The following is a 26,403-nucleotide window of genomic DNA, read 5'->3' on the forward strand; positions in this document are numbered from 1 at the left end:
TGACTTGTGCCTTTTAGATGGTGCATAGGATATCGGAAGTCAGTTGATGAGTAAATTGCTGCAGAATCCCAGCCTTTGATCTGCTGTTGTAGCTGATTGACACAGAATACTCATTAAAACTGATCAATGGGGCATCATCATTAAACACAGGTCCACATACACAATACTCTTAAATATTGACCACACATCATGACCTCAATTACAGATACATTTACATAATAATCATCAAATACTAACCTCCATACAATGTTCTAGAAATGCTTAGCCACACACAATGATTATCAAACACTGGACCAACATTGAGGGAATGCTACTGTTGGAAAAGTCGTCCACCAGATAACATAGCTAAGTAAGGTGCAGGTTTGTTTTTGTGCGCGGACAGAGGCCCTATGGTGCAGTAGATAGTTTCCTGCCCCGATCTAGTAGCTGTGGGTTCAAGTTCCACTCCAGGACATGATGGATAAAGAAGGTGTGTTCATTATGTGGCCAAACAGGTTGAGGATCAATTTGCAAATCCATCCAACATAAGCCAGTGGCAGGTGATAAGAGCAGGCCCGGCACTTGGTCATCTGTGTTATGGGAACTGGAGCATCCAGCATCATTTCCACTGTTCCTGCCTGCAAACAACATGAGGTTCAATTCCCACTAAGTCCCATTCAAGCCCTGCCTTGTTGCCCTGTGATGGTGATCCCAGCGCTGTGGGTGGGACCTGCCTTTGGGCAGAAATCTGTCAGAGAAAAAGTTACATGTTTGTACTCAGGTATGTGTGAGAGTGTTTGATGCTCATTTAGTGTGGGGACATTTTTCAAGTGTACATTGACTCATGCTGGCTTAGCCAGACATTATCATCGACTTCAGTTGTACACAGGAATCCATTTTCATTCATCTACACAGAATGATCTACACATACAAATATAGATACTGAGCACTGGCAGTAGAATATTTGCAAAAAAAATTGGCATTTTTTTCTTTCTGTTCTTGGAACTGCGTCACAAATGGGCAAACATCTTTAAATAACACAGTGTGGAGCTGGAGGAACACAGCAGGCCTGGCAGCATCAGAGGAGCAGGAAAATTGACATTTCGGGTGGGGACCCTTCTTCAGAAACGCCTGACCTGGTGTGTTCCTCCAGCTCCACACTGTGTTATCTCTGACTGCAGCATCGGCAGTTCTTTCTATCTCTGAACATCTTTAAGACATTGTCTAGAAAATTATAATGACAGTAGTCCCATAAGTCGGTAGTTTTGAAATAGTAGGTAATCTGCGAATGGACTGACGCGTCGTTTTTGTTACTTTCTGAGAAATTTTCATTTATTAATAGATCTTTACAGAGCAGCAAACCAATATTTGCCAACGGATCACAAGGATTCAGCGCGCTTTTGAACATTGATATGACTTTATAAGCCTTCTCGTAAATAAACATCCTAAATAAGAATCTAAACAGATGGCACAGATTTTGACTTTATGCAATAGTATACGACAGGTGAAGTCATGGAAAAACAAGTCGGTAGAGACGTACTGCAGGCGGTTGGATTAATGATGTCCATTTTACACAAGTGCACATTGTTAAACTCCTCATCCCAACATCTGACTTGAGCCGAGCAAACCTTCAGTGGACTGTAACTGCCTGGAGTAGATTTCAAATGCCTGAAATTGCAGGCAGTGGAGCTCAATCGATAATAATCGGTTACAGTGACTGGTGTTACTTAAACCTCATATTACACATGACACGGATACTTGATTTGGCATCCTTAATGTTGTTGTCAGTCTTGTGATTTGCATGCATTTGATATCTGATTAAATAGAGACAGTCACGCCTGCATAAAGCAGACGCGATGCACGTAACTTGAGCAGCTAAAAGGGGCGTCAGTCTTGGGAGCGATTCTGCTATTAAATAGACTGAGTCAGTCAAAGATCCAAAAGATCTGAGACTTGTGGAAGGTGAGTGACAATCGTCTGGATAACTAACTACAAAAACTTCAGTGAGTCAGGCATGTAGAATGTAGGACAGACTTGATCACAGAATAGATTGGCGATCTTTTGAATTGTTATGAAAGAAAATCAATACACCCTTTGAGGAAGGGTCACCAGATCAGAAACATTAACTCTGATTTCTCTTCCCAGATGCTGCCAGACCTGCTGAGCTTTTCCAGCACCTTCTGTTTTTGTTCAGTACATCCTTTCCTTAGAGACAGTAATATGATTACTTTTGGTGTACATTCTAAGGAAAGAGCACCTCGGATCGAATCATTCTGGCTGATTGCCCAGTTATGTGCCCACGACAGGAAATTTATAGGGTTTAACTGTACCCACCATTCAATAGCGTGATTGCGGCCTGCAGATGTGTGGATGAGGAATATGAGTGCTAGCTGAATAGGAGGCATCTCAGTGTCTCTCTGTCGTTTCATGGGCCATTGCCAGATTGCTGCTTCCATTTAATTATCCAGCATCCAGAATTAGTGACTGTATCTCTGGATTTCATTTGTACACTTGCCTTTTATTGTTCAGTTAAAAATTTTGTATGATATTTGTTTTATTTTCATTTGGATTTGACAATATGGTTGAGAAAGGAACTGCTTTGCTCAACTTACAATTGGCATCCCATTCCAAATTAGTAATGTTTCATTGGCTGTACTTATAAAGACATATTTTAATAATTCATGGGATGTGAGCACCATTGGCTGGTCCAGAATTTTTTGCCCATCGTTAGTTACTTTTGAGAAGTTGGGTGAACTGCCACAGCCCATTTGGTGGAGGTACAGCTATAGTGTTGTGAGGGATGGATTGCATGAATTGAACAGGAACGCTGCAGAAACAGTGATATATTTCCAAGCCAGGATGATAAGGGGCTTGGAGAGGAACTTGCAAGTGGTGATATTGACAATCACCTTCTAAATAGGTTATGTCTTTGGAAAGTATTTTCGAAGGAGCCTTGGTAAATTGGCGGGCAATGACCTAGCGGTGTTATTGCTGGACTGTTAATCCAGAGACCCAGGTATCATTCTGGGGACCTAGGTTTGAATCTTGCCACAGCAGATGATGGAATTTGAATTCAATAAATATTTTGAATTAAGAGTCTAATGATATCCATGAATCCATTGGCAATTATCAGAAAAACCCACCTGGTTCAGTCGTGGCCTTTAGGAAAGGAAACTGCCATCCTGACCTGGTCCAGCCTACATGTGACTCCAGACCCATAGCAATGTGGTTGACTCATGACTGCCCTCTGGGCAACTAGGAATGGACAATAAATGCTGGCCTAGCTGGCGATGCCTTCATCCCATGAATGAATAAAAATTTCTGCAATGAGAATAGTACACACCATTATTGTGCATAGGTGGTGGAAGGAATGAATGTTTGTGGACCCGGTTCCAATCAAGTGGGCCCCTTAGTCCTGGAGGGTGTCAAGCTATTGCGTGTTGTTGGACCTGCACTCATTCAGGCAAGTGGGGAATATTCCATCACAATCCTGACTTGTACCTTTTAGATGATGAACAGGCTTTGGGGAATCAGTAAGTGGCTATCTGCTGCAGCATTCCAAGTCCCTGACCTGCTCTTGTAGCCACTGTATTTATGTGGTGAGTGCAGTTCATTTGCTGGTCAATGGAATACCCCATGATGTTGAGAGTGTGCTAGATTTGTGAGCAGATGCTGGGCTAGGGTGCAAGAGGGTAACTTGTTTGGCCATGTGACTGTATGGTTTGGTGACATGACTGGGTCTGAGATTGACGTGACTTGATGCTGGGTTAGGGCTGCAATTTTGAACCTTTTGTTGTAAAGTACATATTTTTTCCTTTATTCATTCACGGGATGGGAGCATCACTGGCTAGGCAGCATTTATTGCCCATCCCTAATTGCCCAGAGGGCAGTTCAGAGTCAAACACATTGCTGTGGTTCTGGTCACATGTAGACCAGAACAGGTAAGGATGGCAGTTCCCTTCCCTAAAGGACATTTGTGAACTAGATGGGTTTTTCCCCAACAATTGGCAATGGGCAATGGTTTTATGGTCATCACGAAACTCTTAAATCAGATATTTCGTGAATTGAAATTCCACCATCTGCCATTGTGGGCTTTGAATCTGGGTCCCCAGTGGCACAATGGCTCGGTGGTTAGTACTGCTGCCTCACAGCACCAGGGACCCAAGTTTGATTCCACCCTCAGGCGACTGTCTGTGTGGAGTTTGCACATTCTCCCCGTGTCTGTGTGGGTTTCCTCTGGGTGCTCTGGTTTCCTCCCACATTCCAAAGTTTTGCAGGCTAGGTAGATTGGCCATGCTAAATTGCCCATAGTGTTCAGTGATGTGTAGATTAGGTGAGTTATAGGAGGATGGGTCTGGGGGAATGCTCTGAGAGTCAGTGTGGACTTGTTGGGCCGAAAGGCCTGTTTCCGCACTGTAGGGATTCTATGATAACATTATCTAGGTCTCTGGTTTAACAGTCCAGCGATAATACCACTAGGCCATCGCCTCCCCTATATGCAGTTGTAAGTGTATACTGGTTAGATTCCACCTCTACATTATCATCCTAACTTATAGACTGAATGTGTTTCTTTTAGAATGGCCTCCGTGTGGTTTCTGAGCATGGTCCTCCCAGGATTTCTCATGTCTTGGACCAGTCGTGTTCATGCAGGTAAGAGGCTGAGACTTGAGTTTTGTAATGTCACAGAGTAGGAGAGAGGACCTGAGGTTTCCTACACTTAAGGGGGATGATGGCAGCAAACCACATCATGAGTAGTAGCTTATTTGGTGTAGTGAGCTGGCATGCCAGTGCAGCATGGTAGATAGTGGTGTGGATTTGAATTGACCACTCATAATCATGCACCCTAAGATCCTCGAACTTAGTTTTAAGTCACCTGCTTATGTCTGCAGCAGGGAAGAACTAAAAATTTAAGAATCCCACAGCAGAACCTCTTATGACAATCTTCAGCAATTAAGAATACACAAGTAAATGGTAAAGTATTTCAGGCCTGATAAGAAATGTGCCACAACAGGGGAATTAGCAACTCCTTGGAGAAGGAGAATTAATGACTTCAAAGCCAGTCTGCATTGCAAAGCCATAGTCTATGGGAATCGTCCCCTTTCAAAATTCAGGGGTGAGCAAAGAGCTATTGGAGGCTCAGTGAATGAAGCTTAATATCCTTGGTGAGACAGGGGATACTTTAAAATGGCACAGTAATACAGTCTGCAAAAGTGAAAAGTTAAAAAGATTACCCTAAACTCAGATTGAGCAGTCTGTCCACAGGGAGGAGGCACCACAACGAATGGCTACGGAAATGAATTTAAAGGGCCATGAAGCATTATTAATCTGTGGTTGCAGACCTTGGGATATCATGAAGCCAGTAATGAAAATGATAATCAGGCCGAGTCAAAGCCTGAGCAGGACTGATCTAACAGGGACTGAAAATTTGGGATACTTTAATCACACCACAGAAAAGGTGGGGATCCATCATAAGAAATGCAATAAAGGTGAGAATTCTTTCTTTAAACTGTAAGGAGTGGGCCTCATTCAGTAAAGCCACAATTTAAGCAGGGTCATTTATTCAGGCTGCAAACAGTGGGATACATACAGTGTGGCCATGAACAAAGGCAGGAATCCTACATGTGAAAGTTGATGGCATTTAAATTCAATTAATAAATCAGGAATTGTGAGCTTCTTACAGTAATAGTGACTGTGAAATTATTATTGTTTGTCATCAAAACACATCTGTCTCATTAAATAAAAACCGAAAGAACTGCGGATGCTGTAAATCAGGAACAAAAACAAAGTTGCTGGAAAAGCTCAGCAGGTCTGGCAGCATCTGTGAAGGAAAAAAACAGAGTTAATGTTTCGGGTCTGGTGACCATTCCTCAGACCTTTCCAGACATCTGTCTCATTAATATCTTAAAACATTTTCACGCTGTGAATGGTTGGGGTTTGCAATGCACTGCCTTGGAATGATCGAGTGATAATTCTACGAGGCCATTGCATCCCTCTCTATTTGGTCTATTGTACAGCCTCATGGGGGATGTAAGCACAAAAATGTAGGCCAGTTAGCTTAATACCGTCAATCATAAAGAAAATATTAGAAACTATTAGTAAAGCTGAGTTAACACATCGTAATATCTTAGCTTAGATAAATTCAAGATAATCAGGCAGGGTCAGCATGGTTTGTGAAAGGTTTGAACAATTTTTGGAAATCTTTGAATTGAGAACATTTGCTGTCGATGTAAGGGAACCAGCAGCTGTGGTGCGCTTAGATTTCCAGAAAGCTTTTGGTAAGGTGCAGAATAAAAGATCATGGTGTAGGGGATAACATGTTGGCATGGATTGGAGATTGGCTAGCTAACAGAAGACAGAGCATATGCATAATTGGGGCATTTTACTGTTGGCAAGAGGTAGAGTGTCACAAGATTAGTGCTGAGAATTCATATTTTTACAATTTATATAAATGATTTGGATGAAGGGACTGAAGGTATGGTTGCTAAATCTGCTGATGGCACAATGAGAGAGAAATTAAAGTAAGTTCTGAAGAGGACACATGGACACTACAAAAAGGCAAATTGTGTATTATGTCCATTTTGACAGGAAAGATAAGAAAAAAAATATTACCTGAGTGTTAGAGATTGTAGAGTTCTGAGATGCAAGGTGATTTGGTGTCCTCATGCATTAAGAGCAAAATGCTGTTCTAAAGGAACAGAAAGTAATTAGGAAAGCAAATAGAATGTTATAGTTTATCCTGAGGGGAAATGAATGTAAATTGTAAGGAGCTTATGCTTTTCCTACATAGGGTGCTGGTGAGACCATATCTGGAGTGTGTGTACAGCCTTTGTCTCCATATTTAAGGAAGGATATAACTGCATTGGAGACAGTTCAGAGAAAGTTTATCAACATAGAATCCCTACAGTGTGGAAACAGGCCCTTTGGCCCAACAAGTCCACACTGATCCTCAGAGCATCCCACCCAGACCCATCCCCCTAATCTAGGCATCCCTGAACACTATAGGCAATTTAGCATGGCCAATCCACCTAGCCTGCACATCTTTGGACTGTGGGAGGAAACTGGAGCACCCGGAGGAAACCCACGCAGACATTGGGAAAATGTGCAAACTCCACACAGACAGTCGCCCAAGGGTGGAATCAGACTCAGGTCCCTGGCGCTGTGAGGCAGCAATGCTAACCACTGAGCCACCATGCTGCCCCACTTGTCTAATAACTGGAATAGTCAGATTTTCCTTTTGAGGAAAGACTGGGCAGGCTCAGCTTTAGAGACAAATTTGTTGAAACATATAAGATCCAGAGTGGACCTGAGAGAATGGGTATGGAAAGGATTTTCTTCATATGAGAGAAACTAGAACTAAGTGTCACTATTTAATAATAGGGGTTACCAATCTAAAATAATGATAAGGAGAATTAGTTTCTCCATCAGTGGGTTGTGAGTGCTTGGGAGAATTTTTGACTGCTTTTAATGCACAAGTAGATCACTTGGTTTGCAAAGGGATGAAAGGTTATTGGGGTAGGCATGAAGGTGGAGTTGAGGTAAAATCAGATCAGTCTTGATCACTTTGGTTGGTAGAGCAGGCTGGATGGGCTGATTGGCCTACACCTGCTTCAGATATTGACATGTTTCAGCAGTACCCTTCTCTCTCCCATCCAGTCACTGTAAAAGACAGAAGGAGCATTGTTAGCAGTTGTGGTTTCCTTTGTAATCAATAGCCACAATATGAGGAAGAGTTATGTGATCTGTACTCCAAACTTAATTTCCTCCTGTTCCCAGATCTAGGAACAATTACACTGATTGTCCCTGTGTACAGTTGGTAACAACTCCATGTATGCTCCAAGAGGGACTTAACTTCTGGAGTTCCAGACTTGCCATTCCCCATTGTCTGATAACAGAGAACAGTTCCTGCTTCAGCCTGGAGGTTGTATCCTACTCCATAAGGTTCCAGCTCTAACTTTATCAAATTGCCCAGGTTTTCTCCAAGGCTCTATTTTATAACCATCTGGTATCGGACCCTTTAGATAACCATGCTTCTCGACTGACTGTGTGATTGAAGCTGCTGATATTCCTTCTGTGTGTACAGATCCAGAGAAAACCCAGGGCAGTCAATTTGTATACAACTCAGTAGAGGAAGCTATTAAAATGGTGGACAAAGCATATAAAAGGACCAGAGATGGGTGAGTAATTATCTCAGTAACACTAGCCTCAGATTGGAGCTTTTTGCATTATGTGATCTATATCCAATGCTGCCTGTTAGGCTCAGAATTGAGGATTAAGAATCTGCTGGCATGTTTTTTTTAAAGGCGTATACTGCTACGAAGGTATATTTAGCTGTGTTTCTACGTTTTGACATTTATTTCACTATTTGATTTTAGTCTTGAGTTTTCTGTCTCATTCTGACAGCGGTTATAATGAGCATGGATAAGGAAGGGAACCATGGACTGGAGAGGAAAGAATGGATAATTTAGTTGGGAAGGTCTGGTGGGGCTTTATGAAGAACTGTCATCTCTAAATTGTGCTGTGTACCAAGTGTCAGGAACTATTTACAAATCATTGTTTAAAGCACGGAACGTTCTTGCAGTGGGAAATGGTTTTGTCAACAATGCAACAACTCCTGGCTCTGTATTCCTCCAGATTTTCAAAGAATGAGAAAAATCTTATGGAGCATAACATGATGGATGTAGATAGGCTGTTTCCTCTCACTGTTGAATCTAGAACCAGGGGACCTAATCTCAGAATAAGGGTGTAGCCATTTAAGACTGAGATGAGGATAAATTTCTTCAGTCGGACTTTGGGGAAGCTTTGGAATTCCCTACCGCAAGGGGCTGTGGAAGCTCAAACATTGGGGAAGTGTAAGATGGAGATCAATGGATTTCTGGAAACTAATGTCTTCAAGGCATATGGAGATATGACAGGAAAATGGCATTGAGGGATATAATCAGCCATGATCCAATTGAATCCCAATCAGACCTGCCCAGCTGAGTAAGCTAATGTTGTTGCAATGTTCCTTAGTACTGTACTGAAATATCAACCCAAGTTACTTGCATCCATGATCACCTGGTTCAGAACAATGAACAGTAAGGTAGTGATGAACGTCCTGGAATCACTGAATCAATTTGATGTTTTTGGTCAAAGAGGAACTGAATAGTTGGATTAATGGATAAACCAGGATCAGTCAAGGATCTTCTTCATCTTTAATTATGTTGTGATTGTAATTTGTTATCTGCTAACTGACTTCTGTAATGGTGTCTTAGTTATTTATACCCTTATGGAACACCTTGGAATGTTACCCTACGTTGAAAAATCTGTGATTATCTGCTGTATGACATTTTATTGTTTGGCATCTGTTGTTTTATCTGATGACTGTTATATGATGCTTCATATTTGTTGTCTTCTTCATTTCAGCCACAAACTGAAGATTGCTAAAAGGACTTTCACCTCATCTGACCTCCTTGCCTACTTCAAGCAGCCTATGGCAGAAACGAGAATGGCAGTGAGGTCTGCAGAGTATTTAGAAAATGCACTGACTCTCATCCAGAATAACGTCAAGAAAGTCTACAAACGTTCACTGAATGCAACAGGTCAGTTTGGAAAGAGGCTGTGGACTGATATTCTGGGCAGCCATCCCTTCTGTCACCATCTGTTGGTGAAGTGTAGGTACAGCCAACTATACTTGTAGATATCTTCTGCCCAAATTTACCATGTTCCTCACTGTAACTTTTATTCCTTTGCAAAAATACAAAAGCTTTCTTACCATAGACAAGACAAATTGAACCCCAGCTTGACCGAAATGTTCTCAACAGGAACAATCTATTAATTAATTTATAGAGCATAAATCATAAAGATTGATCGTAATCAGCAAATTAATTTCCCACCTTGCATAAATTAAATGATACACCACATGTACAATATTAACTTGGGGTAGAGCCGTCAAATTTAGTTTGATCTTTGTCTTACCACAGCCAATAGGACTTTGCTAGAGATTGCAATGTTCTCACGAATGTGTATATCATACAGATCTATTAACACAGGCTGACCTGGACACCATCTTGTGGATCACAGGCTGTTCAGCTAGCTTCCTGCCCATAGAGTGTGAGGACAATTGTTGGTCAAACCAGTACAGGACTATCACCTCCAACTGCAACAACAGGTAGGTTCCGCTGAAGCTGATGAGGATTTTCTTCAGGATGAATTCCGAGTCAATTACTCAAGCGCAAACTTGATGTAATTCATCAACCATTGGAACTGCAGTGAAATGTGTTCTTATTTGAAGCAAAAATCCGACCATTTGGATTATTTTCAGAACCACATAGTAGATATCCACAATTAAAGTGGTAAAGTACAACATGTGATTTAACTAAATTCACCAGATGTTAGACAATATCCACCTGGACCACATAACCACCACACACTTAGCAATACATCTATGTAAATGAGCTGGCAATTTTAAGCAAGTTAATATGGCTGAAGACAAATAAAGGCTCCCTAATTAAACTTGAAACTGTAGAGGTTTTTTTTATTCATTTGTGGGACAAACATTTATAGCCTGTCTCTAGCTGTCCTTGAAAAGGTGGTGGTGAGCTGCCTAAGACCCTTTGAATATGTACAAAAATTGCTGGGGTGAGTCTGAATCCAGGTTTAATGCAAAAATACACAATAGTTCTTCTACCAGCAATTCATGAGTAGTTTAACATGTTATAAATCCTTTCGCAACATCTTCTATTCCAGTAAATTTCTTATTTAGAATCTCCACAGTTTCAAGTGAAGTGAAGTCAGCTTTATTTTTGTCAATTCATTCGTCAGATATGGGCATCACTGCCTGACCAGCATTCTGTTGTCTATCACTGATAGACGGCATTTAAGACTACAACTACAATGTTGTGGTCTGAGTCATATGTTGACCAGACTAGGTAAAGACAAAAGTTTCCTTCCCTAAAGGACATGAATGAACCAACAATGGCTGCATGATCATCATTAGATTCTTAATGCCAGATTTTTACTGGATTTAATTTCCATGGTTGGATTTGAATCTGGGACACCAAAGCAATAGTTGGATCTCTACCATAACAGCCCAATGATAATCCACTAGGCTATTGCCTTCCCCATGTTATTTTCACTCCTTTTATCACTTAAGTTATATTGATGTTACTGATTTTTATGTAACTATAAATATAACTTTAATTATATTTTATGTATTATGTTTTATAATATTTCAAACTGTACATAGATTTCTAAATCTTAGAGACATGAAGAGAAATGAGTTAGTGTAGGAAAATGACATTAAGCTAGAACAGCATTTGAATGGAGACTTGAGGGGCTGAATGGCCTACTCCAGTTACTTATTACTATATGTTATTTACAGATGACAGTAATTGAGGAAAATCTTTGGAATTAAAAGAATTCATCTCAGAAACTACTAAATGACAGACAAAATACTTAAGTGTGCAGAACAATAACAAATAAACTTTAATGCAGATAAGCGTAAAATATTGCATGTGAAATGAAATGTGTTCCATAATTGTGTTGCAGTAGCACAATCAACATTTGCACTCAAGGCAGGGGAACAATTAAGGCTCTTGGAGTTTTTCAGCAAATAGCCAAAATAGCAGAGTACAAGACAAAGACTTGCTGCTCCAATTGTACAGTGCTCTGGTCAGTCTGGTTCGGAGCACTCTATAAATAGTTCTGAATGTTGAAGCACAATCGACGTATGTGATCATAGATACAAACATTTATTCAGTCCATCTTATCCGTGATGATAAAGAAAGGTCTGTCTACACTAATCTAATAATCTGGTCGGAGACTATGTCAATGCAAGTCAGTATCTAAATACTGCTTAAATGTTACACAAGTTTCTGACTCAACCTCCCCTTTCAGACTGTGAGCTTCAGACTATCATCCCTCTCTGAATGAAAAACATTCTCTGCAACTCTCCTCATAGTCTTTTACCTTAAGTCAATGTCTCCTGGTTATTGACCTTTCTCTTCATGGAAAATGTGCCTTTCCAACCATCCTATCTATCCCCCTCCTAATCGTATACACCTTTATAAATGTTCACTGCTCCATGGAAAACCACCCCAACCTGCCCAACCTTTCTTCGTATCTCAGACCCTTCTAGACACCATACTAGTAGATCTCGTCTGCACCCTTTCTCGTGCAATGAATCCTTCCTATAATTTGATGACCGGAACTGCAATCTGTACACCAAATGTGAACTAACTGGTGTTTTATGCAGTTCTATCAAAACCTCCATTTGCTCTTCCATTCTGTGCTTAGGCTAGTGGAGGCAAGTATCTTATTTGTCTTCCTTATTACTTTATAAACAGCCTGCTAACTTCAGGAATGTATGGTCCCTCTGACCTCAAACACTTCACATAGTCCTATGAATCACAGTGTAATCCCTTGACTTGTTCGCACATCCCCCACCTAAATGCCTTACCTCACACTTGTCCAGGTTGAATTCCATTCACCAATGCTCTGCCCAGCTGACCAGTCTGTTGATATTCTCATAGAGACCTAGAGATATAAAGCACTGAAACAGACCCTTTAGTCCAACTCATCCATGCTGACCAGAAATCCTAAATTAATCGAGACCTATTTGCCAGCATTTGGCCCAAATCCTTCTAAACCCTTCCTGTTCATGTACCCATCCATATGCCTTTTAAATGTTGTAATTGTGCCAGTCTCCACCACCTCCTCTGCAGCTCATTCCATACATGACCACCGCGTGAAGAAGTTGCCCCTTAGATCCCTTTTATATCTTTCCCCCTCTCACCTTAAACCTCTGCCCTCTAGTTTTGGACTCCCTTACCCTGAGAAGATGACCTTGGTTATTTACTCTATCTATACCCCTCATGATCTGGTAAATCTTTATAAGGCCACCCCTCGGCCTCCAACACTCCAGGAAAAATAACCCCAGCCTATCCAGCCTCTCCCTATAGCCGAAACCTCAAGCAGTGGCAACATCCTTGTAAATCTTTTCTGCACCCTTTCAAGTTTAGCAACATCTTTCCTATAGCAGGGAGGACAGAATTGAAGTCAATATTCCCAAAATGGCCTAACCAATGTCCTGTACAGCTGCAACATGACATCCCAACTCCTATCCTCAATGTGTTGACCAATAAAGGCAAGCGTACCAAATGCCTTCTTCACTACCCTGTCTATCTGTGACTCCAAGGTCACTTTGTTCAGCAATACTCCCCAGGACCTTATCATTAAGCGTGCAATTCTTGCCTTGAATTGCCTTTCCAAAATGCAGCACCTCACATTTATCTAAATTAAACCCATCTTCTACTCCTTAGCCTATTGGCCCAACTGATCAAGGTCCCATTGTGCTCTTCTTCACTGTCCACTACACCACCAATTTTGGTGCAATCTGCAAACTCACTAACCATGCCTCCTATATTCACATCCAAGTCGTTTGCATAAATGACAAAAAGCAATGGACCCAGCACCAAACCCTGTGTCACAGCACAGGTCACATGCCTTCAGTCTGAAAAAACAACCATCCACCACCACCATTGTCTCCTATCTTAAAGCCAATTTTGTATCCAAATTGTTAGCTCTGCCTGGTTCTCCGATAGCTTATGGCTATCTTCCTTGTTATTGACCATCCTACAAACTTTTGTGTCATCTGCAAACTTCATCATACCCCCTACATTTAAATGCAAATCATTAATGTAAACACTAAGGACCCCAGCATAAAGCCGTTTGGAAATCCATTGAAGACAGATTTCCAGTCACAGAAACAGTCCTTGACCGTTACTTTCTGCTTTTGCATCTCAGCCAGTTCTGGATCCAATATGCCACTTTGCCTTGAATCCCACAGGCTTTTACCTTTTTGACCAGTCTACCACGAGGGGCTGTATTAAAAACTTGCAAAAGTCCACATAGACCACATCAAATATATTAAAAACATCAATGACTACTGGCTACCCTCTCAAAATAATTGATCAAATATGGCAAACATAACCATTCATTAAAAAAATACATGCTGAATATCCCTGTTTAATCAGTCCATGTTTCTCCAACTGCAGATATGTTCTGTCCCTCAGAATTCTTTCTAATAACTTCCCCATTACTGAAGTTAGACTGACTGGATTGTACTTTCCTGAAAAAAAAATCTGGAGTAGTCAGTCTCAGGCAGTTCTAGCATCAGGATTGGAAGTGGAGGATTAGCCCGATGTAGCTCTTGGGGTCAGTGGACGTTAGAAGGACAACCCTAATAATGTGGTGTAGTTATTAGTAAATGGAAGGACACATCTGTACAACACCTACAGTCAATAGGGTTGGATGTGCAGCCCCCTCATGTCTAAAATAGGGAGGACAATTCTGTCAGCACCTTGGATCAGATATTTGAAAGGGCAGTCCTGAGGAAACCTGTGTCAGTAGAGGTTTAGAGAAACATTCCTGACACATTCCGAGTCTTTGAGGGTTGGAAAAGAAGTCCTGAGGGAACCAGGGTCGGCAGATTATTGAAAGTATGGTCTTGCATTGGTCTTGAGACCATTAGGAGTTGGATGTAAAACAAACATGATATTAGATAAATTGACCTGGTATTGTTTGTATTTTTTCAGGAAGAATCCTTATCTGGGAGCAGCTAATAATGCGCTTGCCCGCTGGCTCCCAGCTGAGTATGAGGATGGTTTCTCATTTCCAAAGGGGTGGACTGGGAAGAGATTATATTCGCGATTTCGTTTGCCACTAGTAAGTTTAAAGATAAGCTGAGGCAAAGGATTTGATCAGTTCTGGCTCAATCACTGCTTGAACCTCAGCATTCAAAGAGAAATATACAGTCACTAAATTATTTATATAATTCAGAGGCAGTGATTCTAACTAAACAACTGATGAAAACAAAAAAGGAAAAATTATAAAGGCATGGATTCCTTTCCAGGTGTCAGCTCATCCTCTGAAACTTCCTCTGGTGAATATCAGATGTTGAAAGTTGTTAGAGCTGGAACTATAGTGCTCATTTTTCTATTAATTTGGACAGTGTATGGAAATGGATGCTGACTTAAAGAAGTTTATTCAGGAAACAGCAGCCATCTGTGCTTTGGACCTAATGGATAACTCAATATTGTGTGATTGAAAATGTTGCATACGTCGTGGTTTCCCACATTTCAATACCTTTCAATAATCTTCATATCCATATATTACAGTAGGGAACATTTTCAAGATGTAATCTATAATTCAAAATCTTGACAGCCTCACATTTTCTGAAGCTTCACCATATTAACTTGTTGCGCAACGACTGAGTTTAATGATTCAGAGTTCTCTACTGAAATTGAGGCTGATGTATATGTCATGCTTATTTATGCAAATTTATGGGTGATCTTCCATTGTTTATGGGACAACTTTCATTGTCTCCAAATTGTTTTTCTATTGATGTAATAACATGAGATTTCTCTACCTTGAGAAAACCTTCTGGTCCAAAGAGGACAGTGAAAGCACATGTTTACTGACATCGAGTCATAGAATCATATAGCATGGAAATAGACTCTTTGGTCCAACTCATCCATGCTGACTAGGTTTCCCAAACTAAACTAGTCCCACTTGCCTGCTTTTGGCCTATATCCCTCTAAACCTTTCCTATCCATGTACCTGTCCTTTAGATGTCTTTTAAATGTTGTAATTGTATCCACCTCTACCATTTCCTCTGGCAGATTGCTCCATACACGCACCACCCTCTATGTGAAGAAGTTGCCCCTCAGGCCCATTTTAAATATTTCCCCTCTCACCTTAAACCTATGATGTCTAGTTTTGAACTCCCCTACCCTGGGGAAAAGACTTTGGCTAGTCACCTTATATATGCCTGTCACGATTTTATGAACTTCTGTGAAGTTATGCCTCAACCTCCTACACATCAAGGGAAAGGTCCCAGTCTATCCAGCCTCTCCTTATAACTCAAACCCTCCAGTCCTGGTAACATTCCTGCAAATCTCTTCTGCACTCTTTCCAGTTTAATAACATCCTTCCTGTAGCAGGGTGACCAGAATTGTATGTGGCACTCCAATTATGGCCTTACCAATGTCCTGTAGAGCTGTAACATGATATCCCAACTCCTATACTTATTGCTCTGACCAATGAAGGCAAGTGTGCCAAATGCCTTCTTCACTGCCCTGTCTACCAGCAACTTCACTTCCAAGGAGCTATGTACCTGAACCCCTAAGTTTCCTCTGTTTGACAACACACCTCAGGGATGCCTTCAGGATTTATGCACCCAAACACTTGGAGAATAGTGCCTTCGTAATACATTTGAACAAGTTTACTGCTGCAGGAAGAAAATCAGATCACAAACTTGTTTGTTTTATACCGATATACAGTTAGGATATTGTGTAGGCCTGATAAGAATCACAAACTTTAATGAATTGAGTTTCTTACAGTTTCTCCACAGCTTTTGCATATAAAGTAAAAGGTAAAAATCACAATCTTAGTGGACTGTAGGCTGCTGCCTCATTAGAGAGACAACTAGTTGTGGTTATAACCTGCAGGGCACCATATCTCAAGCAAGTGGTGAAGGTTGAATAGTGGGACCATTATGGTAACATCAGCTGGCATTGGAATTAAACCTATGTTAATGGCATCACTCTGCATCATAAACCAACCATCCAGCAAACTGAACTAACTGACCCCGGCTGCTCAATATTTTTTAATGCCCATTTTCCATGGCTGTGTGTCTGGCACACATACCACTGATACATGGGAGCAGAAAATCCCCTCCCCAATGTAAGGACAAAGGTTCTCAAATAAGCCTTGTATGTCATATAGCATACTTACCATAAGTTGGGTAGGAGTGTGACCAAAGGCCCAGAAATTGGAATTCAAGCAAACCCAGGTGCTAGTTTCTACTATGTCTCTGTAAGAGACTGTTTGGAGCCGAATCTCCATCTTCCCCAAAGCTTAGTTCTGATATCGAACATGATGTGGATGATGTTGAGAACTGCCAGGTAAGGACTATCCCTAACCGTTGTTTAGGGTTCTGTCTGGCAGATAATCCAGATGGAGAGAGGTGCAACAACCTTCTTTCAATGTTGTGCAAGCCACCAAGTGGTTGATGCCCATGTATAGACCTGGACTAATGAGCATTTAGCCTCTGTTTTTAGTCTATCTAGTTCCCTTTACTAGGGGCTGAGAGAGCCATTGAAATGTACACGTTTGACTGGAGTTGCCAAAGTGGCTGGACTATGTCACTACCCTGCCTCCTTACTCTCATGTGACTGCCAGGCAACCATTCATAATAGAAGCTTTTAATCCCAGATACTCCAGTAAGGTCAGAGGTGAACGTTTTCAATTGATGCATCCTGGCACTTTCAACAGATTTGCAGCCTGTAGATTTTCAGAGCCTGACACTGTGTTCTCAAAGGTATGACTGAAGTTAATGGTTTCATGTTAATTTATTTCTTTTAATTTCTCAGGTACGAACCGTATCAAACCACATTCTACAAGTGGCCAATCAGATTGTACCGTTGGATGAGGATCATACTCACTTCTTTGTACAGTGGGGCCAATGGCTTGACCATGATCTAGGTCTGGTTCCTCAATCTGGCAGCATCGAAACATTCAATAATGGTGTTAGCTGTGATAAAACATGCACAAAAAGAAGTCCATGTTTTCCCATCAAGGTTAGGACACTTTGTACTTCATGCAAAGCCCGAATTAGCAAACTGCCAGATGATTTTCTCAAAAAAAAAGAAAAATAATTTGTTTTCCACCATTATTTTCAAAGATTCCCATCAGTCTGCTGGTATAGTTCAAATCTCAAAGTCTTTTAGAGACTCACTGTGTCTCCTTCTTTTTCCTAATCACAATTACCACTCCCTTCCTCAGAAAATGCCTCTTCTACCCCTCTGTCCTTGTAAACTGCAACTTCATCCTAATTTCCCTTCCTCTTCGATCTTTGAACATATTGTTTCCCAAATCCATGTTTATCTGCCTTGCAAATCTAATCCGATTTTATAACCAGCATGGCAATGGTATGATTCAAAGCCACAATTGACATCCTCATTGACTTTGACCTTGATAGATTATCTCTCCTCATTCAATGCAAATTCAGTGCTGCTTTTTGTGTTGTTGACTGCACATTCTGCTGCAATACCATTCCTCTATGCTACAGGTCAATCTGATCTTTCTTGCTGATTTACTTCTACTGATCTGATTGTCATCAGAACATCTCCATAAATGGTTTTTCTTCTGCTCTCTCTCTCACATTTACCTTGAAAAATCATAAGGATTTACTCTTAAATCCCTTCATTCCTTCATCTACATTCCACTATTTTGCAACATCCACTTGAGACATGCTTATCAGCTCCCAGGAATACAATGAAGAAACCCAGTTTTATCTCTCCATTTTCGGTCTCAAACCTTCCCCTGCTGATCTACAGGTCTGTCTTGAATAAACTGTAACATCCTCCAGAAAAATTGAGAGGAATCATCTTCAGTCCCAGACATTTCTGGCACATTCCTGCTAAGCTGAACATGACTATTTACAAACTTGGTATCCATTTGACCTTTTAACCCCATACTGTCTCTATCACAAAGACTTATTTTCACCTTTGCATCATCTTTGAACTTTACCCCCCACTTCAGTCCATTTGCCACCTCCAGGTTTAACAATTCCAATGCTGTTCTGTCCAGTCTCATGTCCTTCATGAATTTTAGCGCATCCAAATTATCCTCTCTACATTCCATTCATCCCTAACCCCTGTTATTACTAATCTACATTGGTGCCAGGTTCCATGATGAATTCAATTTTATGTTCTCAACCTTCTTTTTAAAATTACTCATGGCTTCTCCGTTCTCTATCATGGTAACCACCCCTGTTCTTAAAAATGTCCTCCTGAACCATCAGTGACCAAATCTTCAGCTGTTCAGACTCCATGTGCTGAAATTCTCAGCCAAAACCCGATTCTGTTCCACTTCCTTCTAGTGTTTTTTTAAGCGTTATTTGAGAACCCACATCTTTTAATAACCAATCTACTGTTCCTTTGCTAACCAATTCCACCTTTGAAATACCTTTGGAAGCTTGTGTTAAATTAAAGGCTGTATTTAAATTACTATTCCTGATACATGCCCACTGAAAACACAAAAGGTCACTTGTATATTCCTGATAAATACCTACAAGTTCTCTGTCTGTAACAGTCATACACCTAAGATACTCCTACAGACATGTGCAGCCTTAACAATTTAGAGATGAGAGATCATTAACTCATTCTGTGTTCCTGAACAACTCTTCTTACCCTTCCCCACCCATCTCCTCCCCCTCTCCTGGGTGACACCACCAACACACACCAGTAACTGTAAACAGTATTGATGTACGCACTTTGACATTAGATCAGACTCTGCTGCTAATGACAACCTTTTGATTGAATCAAATCTTTGTTATTTTCTTATTACTCTGTATTGCATATATGTAGCAGTACCATATTGTAGCTTGTAAATCATCAGCTTGCTTTTAACTGGATGCTGATTCACTGGGCAAGCATGTACCTACATCTATGAAAATTGGGATGTACACATCTGAGCTCAATGAAATCATACAGTCATAAAGTCATACCACATAGAAACAGGCCATTCAACCCCCCATATCTGTGCTGAACAACAAACACCAAACTACACCTGGTCCATAGCCTACAGTGCCCTGGCATTTGAAGTGCTCATCCAGATGCATCTTAAATGTTGCAAGAGTACCTGCCTCCACCACCCCCTCAGGCAGTGCATTCCATATTTCTACCACCCTCTTGGTGAAAAATCATTTCCTCAGATTCCCTTGAAATCACTTACTTCACCTTAAAGTTATGCCCTTTGGTCTTAGACAATGCTGCCATGGGGAAGAGATTCTCACGATCTACTCTGTCTATGCCTCTCATAGTTGTGTATACCTCAATCAGATCCATCTCCCCCCCGCTCCCCAGCTTCATCTGTTCCAGAGGAAACTAACCCTGCCCCACCTGGTCTCTCTTCTTAACTGTGATTTTTCATCTAAGGCAACATCCTCATGAATCTCCTGTGCACCCTCTCCAGTTCTTTTGATGGTGTGGTGACCAAAACTACATACAGTATTCCATCTGTGGCCTAACCAAAATTGTATAATGTTGCATCAAAACTTTCATACTCCTATATTCTATGCTATGGCTAATGAAGACAAGCATCTGTTTGCCTTCTTCACCAGTCAGTCTTCCTGTGCTGACACCGTCAGGGTTCTATGGGCTTGTATATCAAGGCTCCTTTCTCCTCAGTACTGTCCAGGATCTCCGATCACTCAACTATAATAACTGAAATATTATAGATCTTGGCATTCACTCAATGCCAGTCCAATATCCTGCATAAATATCAGTTTTTTCTAGTATCCCATCAGTTCCTCAATCCGACTAAGAGAAGAGCCTTCGACCAATGGTATTTTTAGTTTGGAAGTCTATGATAGCTAGACTTCTAACTTTTGACAGCTCCATGGATGTTTTGTAGAAATTTCCAATAAGTGTTCGGTTTGCTAACTTGAGTTACTTGTATTCTTTGACATGAACAAAGAATTGTCAGTTGTAACAGGCATTCTCATATGAACAGCCACAATCTCATCACCACCTCCACCCAACCACTCCATTCAGTCAATGAGCCAGTCTGCTATCTTCTACCTTTGTTTATAACTGGTTGAATGAAAATGAAAAGGCATCATTTTTAAAAGTGCTGTTGTTACATTTCTCCTGGATTGTTGTTAGCAGGTCCAGGACATTGATCTGCAATTTCTGGAACCTTGTGCACAATCTTGGAGACATGATGACTCTATTGATACTTGAGGTTAGGTCTCACGTCATTAAGGGAAAGGTTCTCAATTTTGTCAAAAAAAGCTGCATGCATTTATATTTGCAAATGTATCTCTGAGAGACAACACAAATCTTGAAATTTAAGTTATTAATTTACTTATGTGTGCATTGATGTTTGAAATTAATTGTATTCTTGTGCTTGTCTTCATTGTCAGATACCTGTGGATGACTCCAGGTTCAATAAGAGCACAGGCTGCATGCCTTTTTTTCGATCTGCTCCTACGTGCAACACTGGTAACCTGGGCTCACTGTCTGGACATGTTAACGTTCGGGAACAGCTAAGTGCAGTGACATCCTTCATTGATGCCAGCATGGTGTATGGTAGTGGTAAATCCATTGCAAATCAACTCCGAAACTATACAAATGATTTAGGATTGCTGGCAATTAACCAGAACCACTCTGACAATGGGCTGGAATACTTACCATTTAGCAGCAAACATTCAGAGAGCCCTTGTGCTAAGAACCCCAATGGTACTGGAGTTCCATGTTTCTTAGCAGGTAAGAATTTCAGTACATGACATGTCACGTACATATGGAATACTTCTCATTAATGTGCTACGGCATCTTCCCCAATGAAATTTTAAGCACAGAACTCCTTGGATGAAAGCTTCTTTAGATCAAGGAAACACGTTCCAAACTATTCTGCTGAGCACTGTAACCAGTGAGTGGGGTGAAGTCTGTTAAGCATGCTTTCTCTACTCACATTTTAGATGCACTGTGCCTACATCACTCAGATTTAGTGGATTGGAGAAGGAAATGTTAAATCCAAAACTTTCAGAGCTGAAAATGAATTAAATTGCAAATGAAAGGCAGGAGATGGACTGGTGCTCGATTATGAAATGCACTGGTTAAAATTGCTGAGCATTTACATTGCCACTTAGTAGATGAAAAATAAACTGCCCCCATTGTTTCCAAAGGGAAGCCAAAAATTAATCTAAAAATTGAAAGAACTGTGGATGCTGTAAATCAGGAACAAAAACAAAGTTGCTGGAAAAGCTCAGCAGGTCTGGCAGCATCTGTGAAGGAAAAAACAGAGTTAACTTTTCGGGTCCGGTGACCCTTCCTCAGAACTGAACGTAATTAATTAATCTTTTCCTTAAGCTTTCTGTTTTGAGAATGGTTTAATGAATTGTTATATAGATTTTTTTTGATCAGGAAACCTTCCTTCATTGGCCAGGTCACTTATTATTCCCAGTTAATGAAACCAATTTAGTTCTATCATGGGAATTTGTTCCTCTTCTGTTGGACTTTTACTGCTACTGGTATCAAGGAATAGCAGGGAATGGTTCATAAATGTCAATTTGTTGGTCAAATATGTAGACTCATCTCATTGATGCTCGTGCAGGGGTATGGGTCCACGTTAGGTTATGAAGCACAGCGAAACGCAAACTAAAAAGTGTGCAAAAGTAAAAGAAAAAAAAAAATAGTCTCAGAGTGGAAATGTTTCTGTCGGAAAAATTTTAAAATGTTTTTCTACAATTGTGCAAAATTGCTATCAATATGGCCTTCACCTTATCCACAGGAGATGGACGAGTAAATGAGCATCTGGGGATATTATCCTTTCATGTACTGTTTCTGCGGGAACACAATCGCTTGGCGAGAGAGCTGAAGAGGCTGAATCCACACTGGAGCGGTGAAACAATCTACCAGGAGGCGAGGAAAATCATGGGCGCATTTCAACAGGTAAAATATTGCAAGTGACATCCAAACTAAAAGATACATTTTGTACAGTATATTATCTGATCTTTTTATGCTGCATCCTGACCTACTTTAGCATTCAACCAATGCTCAATTGTAAGTTTTGCTGAAGAGTGCTAGAACGCCCTTAAATTGGGCAGTCAGAGTTCAATGAGATATTAATAAATATAGTGAAATTGTAGAATTGTTTTTCCATCATTAATGCTTCCATTGCATTTAGCAGAAATTGTATCTGTACATAAAGACTTTTTAGGTTTGGTAGATTATAAATAAAAGGTTCACAATTGATTAGCAGCTTTTATAACCTCAGAATGTTCCAAAGCACATTGCAACAAACCAACAGAGGATTTTAGAAGTGTAGTCACTGTTTGCAATGCAGGAAGCTGGGTTGTCAATTTACAAAGAGCAATCTCCCACAAATAGCGATCCGATAATGACTAGATTCATTTTTAAATGTTAGTACAGAAATACATATTAGCAAGGACACCGGGGATAACTGACATGATCTTCATCAAAATAATGCACCAGAGGGAGTAATGAGGCCATACTCTAATGTCTCACCTGGAAGATGGAATCTCCAACAATGTAGCACTCCCTCAGTGCTGTGGGAAATCACAAAAGACTCAGCCTGGATTTTTGTGTTAAAATCCCTGCAGCAGCACTTGAAACTACAGTGTTCTGACTTAAAAGTGAAAATGCTATCAATTAACCCACTGCTGTCTATGCTTGAAAATAAAACAAGTAAATTTAATGAACCTTAATCATGTTTTAAATTTTTGCAAAATCCTAACTGCATCTCTGATTTTCAATTATTCTCTTTTCCTGCCAAATTCCTGATCTTTATGCCATTATTGACAACCCTGATCCATAGAACCCCTACAGTGTGGAAACAGGCCATTTGGCCCAACAGGTTCACACTGACCAAGCCTCCAAAGAGTATCCCACCCAGACCCATGCCCCCACCCCTTCCCTGCATTTCCCATGGCCGACCCACTTAGCCTGCACATCCCTGAACACTATGGGCAATTTAGTATGGCTAATCCACCTAACCTGCAGATTCTTAGACTGTGGGAGGAAACTGGAGCACCTGGTCGCAACCCACACAGACACAGGGAGAACATGTAAACTCTACACAGACAGTCGCCTGAGGCTGGAATCGAACCCAGATCCCTGGCGCTGTGAGGCAGCAGTGCTAAAACTGAGCCACCGTGCCGCTCTATAATCACTTCTTTCGTGACTAATTGGAATATCAGTTGTTTATTGGATGCTTGAGCTCAAAAAGAGTTGCCATCAAATGAAGAAAACTTTATTTCACTTAGCATTGAGTGAAAGACTGGTGCTTTGTTCTAGTCTTAAATCCATACTTTTGTAGAGATCTTTCTTCTTGGTAGACAATACATTTACCCATTCCTCTCCCTGACTCCTTTTTGACAGATAATAACCTACAGAGACTATGTTCCTCGACTGATTGGTTCAGATGCAATGCAGAAATATCTTCCTCCATACAAGGGTTACAATCAATCTATTGATCCTAGAATTGCCAATGTTTTTGCTACAGCCTGTTTCCGGTATGGTCATGTCACCATTCAGCCAATTGTCCATCGTTTCAATGAGAGCTACCAAGAACATCCACTTTACCCAAACCTGCTCCTACACAATTCCTTCTTCTCTTCTTGGAGAATTGTCGATCAGGGTAAGTAATAAATCTCAACATAAATTAATCAAATGCTGCCACTGAAGCAGCAGTGTAAAAACAAACTGCCTCTGGATGTTGCTCAAACATTACACCCATTTCTCAGCAGTCAGTGCACATTGAAGAATGCCAGTGCACCACATGGATGTGTTGTATTAGTAAGTTGGAGCATTGTCACCAGTGAATCTGACACCATTCCAGAACAGGCAAATACCCAAGATCTCCAAGGATGCCACGCAAAGAGTTTGAGCTGCACTTCACCAATTCCTATTATTGTAGTGTACAACAAATAATTTGCAGAGGTTGTAGAGATGTGATCTAGCCCAACAATGTATGCTTCACATAAAGCAACACTGTTGACAAATGTAAATTGTCATGTCAGTTGTAAATGTAAATGTCTTCTGAATCTGCCGAATGGCATGACTAACTTGCTGGTGTTCCATAAAAATTTATAAAGGGCCTTTAATAATTGTTTGCAATGTAGAATGCTATTTCTTGTATTTTGGGGAATACTGTTGTGTTTAAGTTTAAGATGTGTTGAGAGTTGTGTGTGCATTTTTGTGTGTATTGTCATTAATGCACACCCACTCAAAAATGTAAATGCATTTCTGTTAGCAGCTTTTTAGCCTGTTTATGATTACTCAAACATTTTTCCACAGTTTTGTTCCAGATTTGCAATTTCCCTTGTAATGCTGAGTAAGTTTAGTGATTACAGGATGATTCTCATAGATGTTCAGCTACAGACTCTCGCTCTCTTTTTATAAATAATCTAATGTGCCTGATTTTGTGAGATGTTATGCTCTTTAGGCGTGAATGTTAGTACAAATTAGTAAAACACTTGTTGATTTTTTGCATCTAACATTATCAACGTTTTCTACTACACATTAGTAAAATTTGTTATGCGTTGTCCATTTTAATACTTACAGATGTGGTGAAAGTGTGTTTGCATATAACAATGTACACTGATTTTTCTAAGGATACATTTGTCTTCATGTGAGTATGTTTGTGCACTCAGGCCCATGTGAGCATTGTACATTTATGGAAATACAGATACCATGTACAAATGCATTCATCTTTTGGCATGACAGAAGACAGTCATCTGACTTTAGAATGACAGGACTTGAAGTAAATCTTTGAGGTCTCAATGCAATGAGGTATAACTGCAATATTACAGTGAACAATTAGAGCTATTGGTTTTGTGGGAGGTGGCTACGAAGAAACTCTGTGTTTGATCAAGAGCTAGGTGCTTATTACTGTCTGTAATTATTAGTACTCCCCAACCAATGGAAATTGAAGATAAGAAAACAAACTGAAAAATACTGTGGAGAAAACCTGTTACTAATATTAATTGCCATGATGTTTTATTCTTTCAGGTGGAATTGATCCAATCCTTCGGGGGCTACTGGCCAATCCAGCCAAGCGTCAGGAACAAGATCGGATGATAGTAGATGAACTTCGGCAACATTTATTTGAGTTGACAAGTCGCCTACCATTGGACCTAGCTTCGTTAAATTTGCAACGTTCCAGGGATCATGGACTACCAGGTATTAGGAAACACTTACACACATTTGAGCACATGAATAATTTCTTATACTTACAATGAAGTGCATCCCAAGATAAAAACATATACAGACATAAAAATACGTAAACATTCAGATTCACATGCTATACACACAAATGCATGTATGTAAGCATGCAGTCAATATAAACACATCCATACAGACACACATTTGTACACTTTTCCAGCATACTTTGTATTCAAAGTACTTTGTGCTCATTGCAGAATGCTGCAGCAATGTCTTCTTATGAACAGAAATTTAACCTTAGTACCTGATGTGCAAGGGATAGCATTCTTGCAGTGCAAACAATTTCCTTCTATACTGTTGGGATATATGCTGGAAATGGTGCAAGTTTCCCACTTGTAACTATTGTAACAGGTGGAAATAAATGATGGTGAATCATGTGAAAGGTGTTTGTTCTCTAATTTGGTTTGCACTACTGTAAAACACTGTTGCACCTCAAGTACTAATTATAAACAATTTTATTTTCTAACATCATTCTCGTAATTATTCTGCCTGCAAACCGTAGTGAATCTAATGGTCTAGAGTAAGAGGGGATCATGATATATGAGGTGAGGTTGAGGGGGGACCTGATTGAGGTCTACAAAATCATGAGCAGTACAGACAGGGTGGATAGCAAGATGCTTTTTCCCAGAATGGG

The 26,403-nt window shown here is 40.4% G+C and overlaps 1 protein-coding gene across 1 annotated transcript in view; it reads left to right on the top strand.

Moving 5' to 3' along the window:
- The first annotated feature begins 6,142 nt into the window (after nt 1–6,142).
- The window catches only part of LOC109913294 (myeloperoxidase-like), a 32,892-nt gene continuing 12,631 nt past the window's right edge, over nt 6,143–26,403 (top strand). Inside the window, exons 1-10 of the mRNA XM_020512782.2 lie at nt 6,143–6,254; nt 8,060–8,153; nt 9,382–9,557; nt 9,994–10,126; nt 14,553–14,682; nt 17,391–17,597; nt 20,948–21,290; nt 22,315–22,475; nt 23,925–24,183; nt 25,557–25,727. Coding sequence (XP_020368371.2) covers nt 6,143–6,254; nt 8,060–8,153; nt 9,382–9,557; nt 9,994–10,126; nt 14,553–14,682; nt 17,391–17,597; nt 20,948–21,290; nt 22,315–22,475; nt 23,925–24,183; nt 25,557–25,727 — 1,786 coding nt within the window. The remainder of the gene's footprint in view (nt 6,255–8,059; nt 8,154–9,381; nt 9,558–9,993; nt 10,127–14,552; nt 14,683–17,390; nt 17,598–20,947; nt 21,291–22,314; nt 22,476–23,924; nt 24,184–25,556; nt 25,728–26,403) is intronic.

This window comes from Rhincodon typus, chromosome 26, assembly GCF_021869965.1.
Source record: "Rhincodon typus isolate 14 chromosome 26, sRhiTyp1.1, whole genome shotgun sequence".
Taxonomy (NCBI): domain Eukaryota; kingdom Metazoa; phylum Chordata; class Chondrichthyes; order Orectolobiformes; family Rhincodontidae; genus Rhincodon; species Rhincodon typus.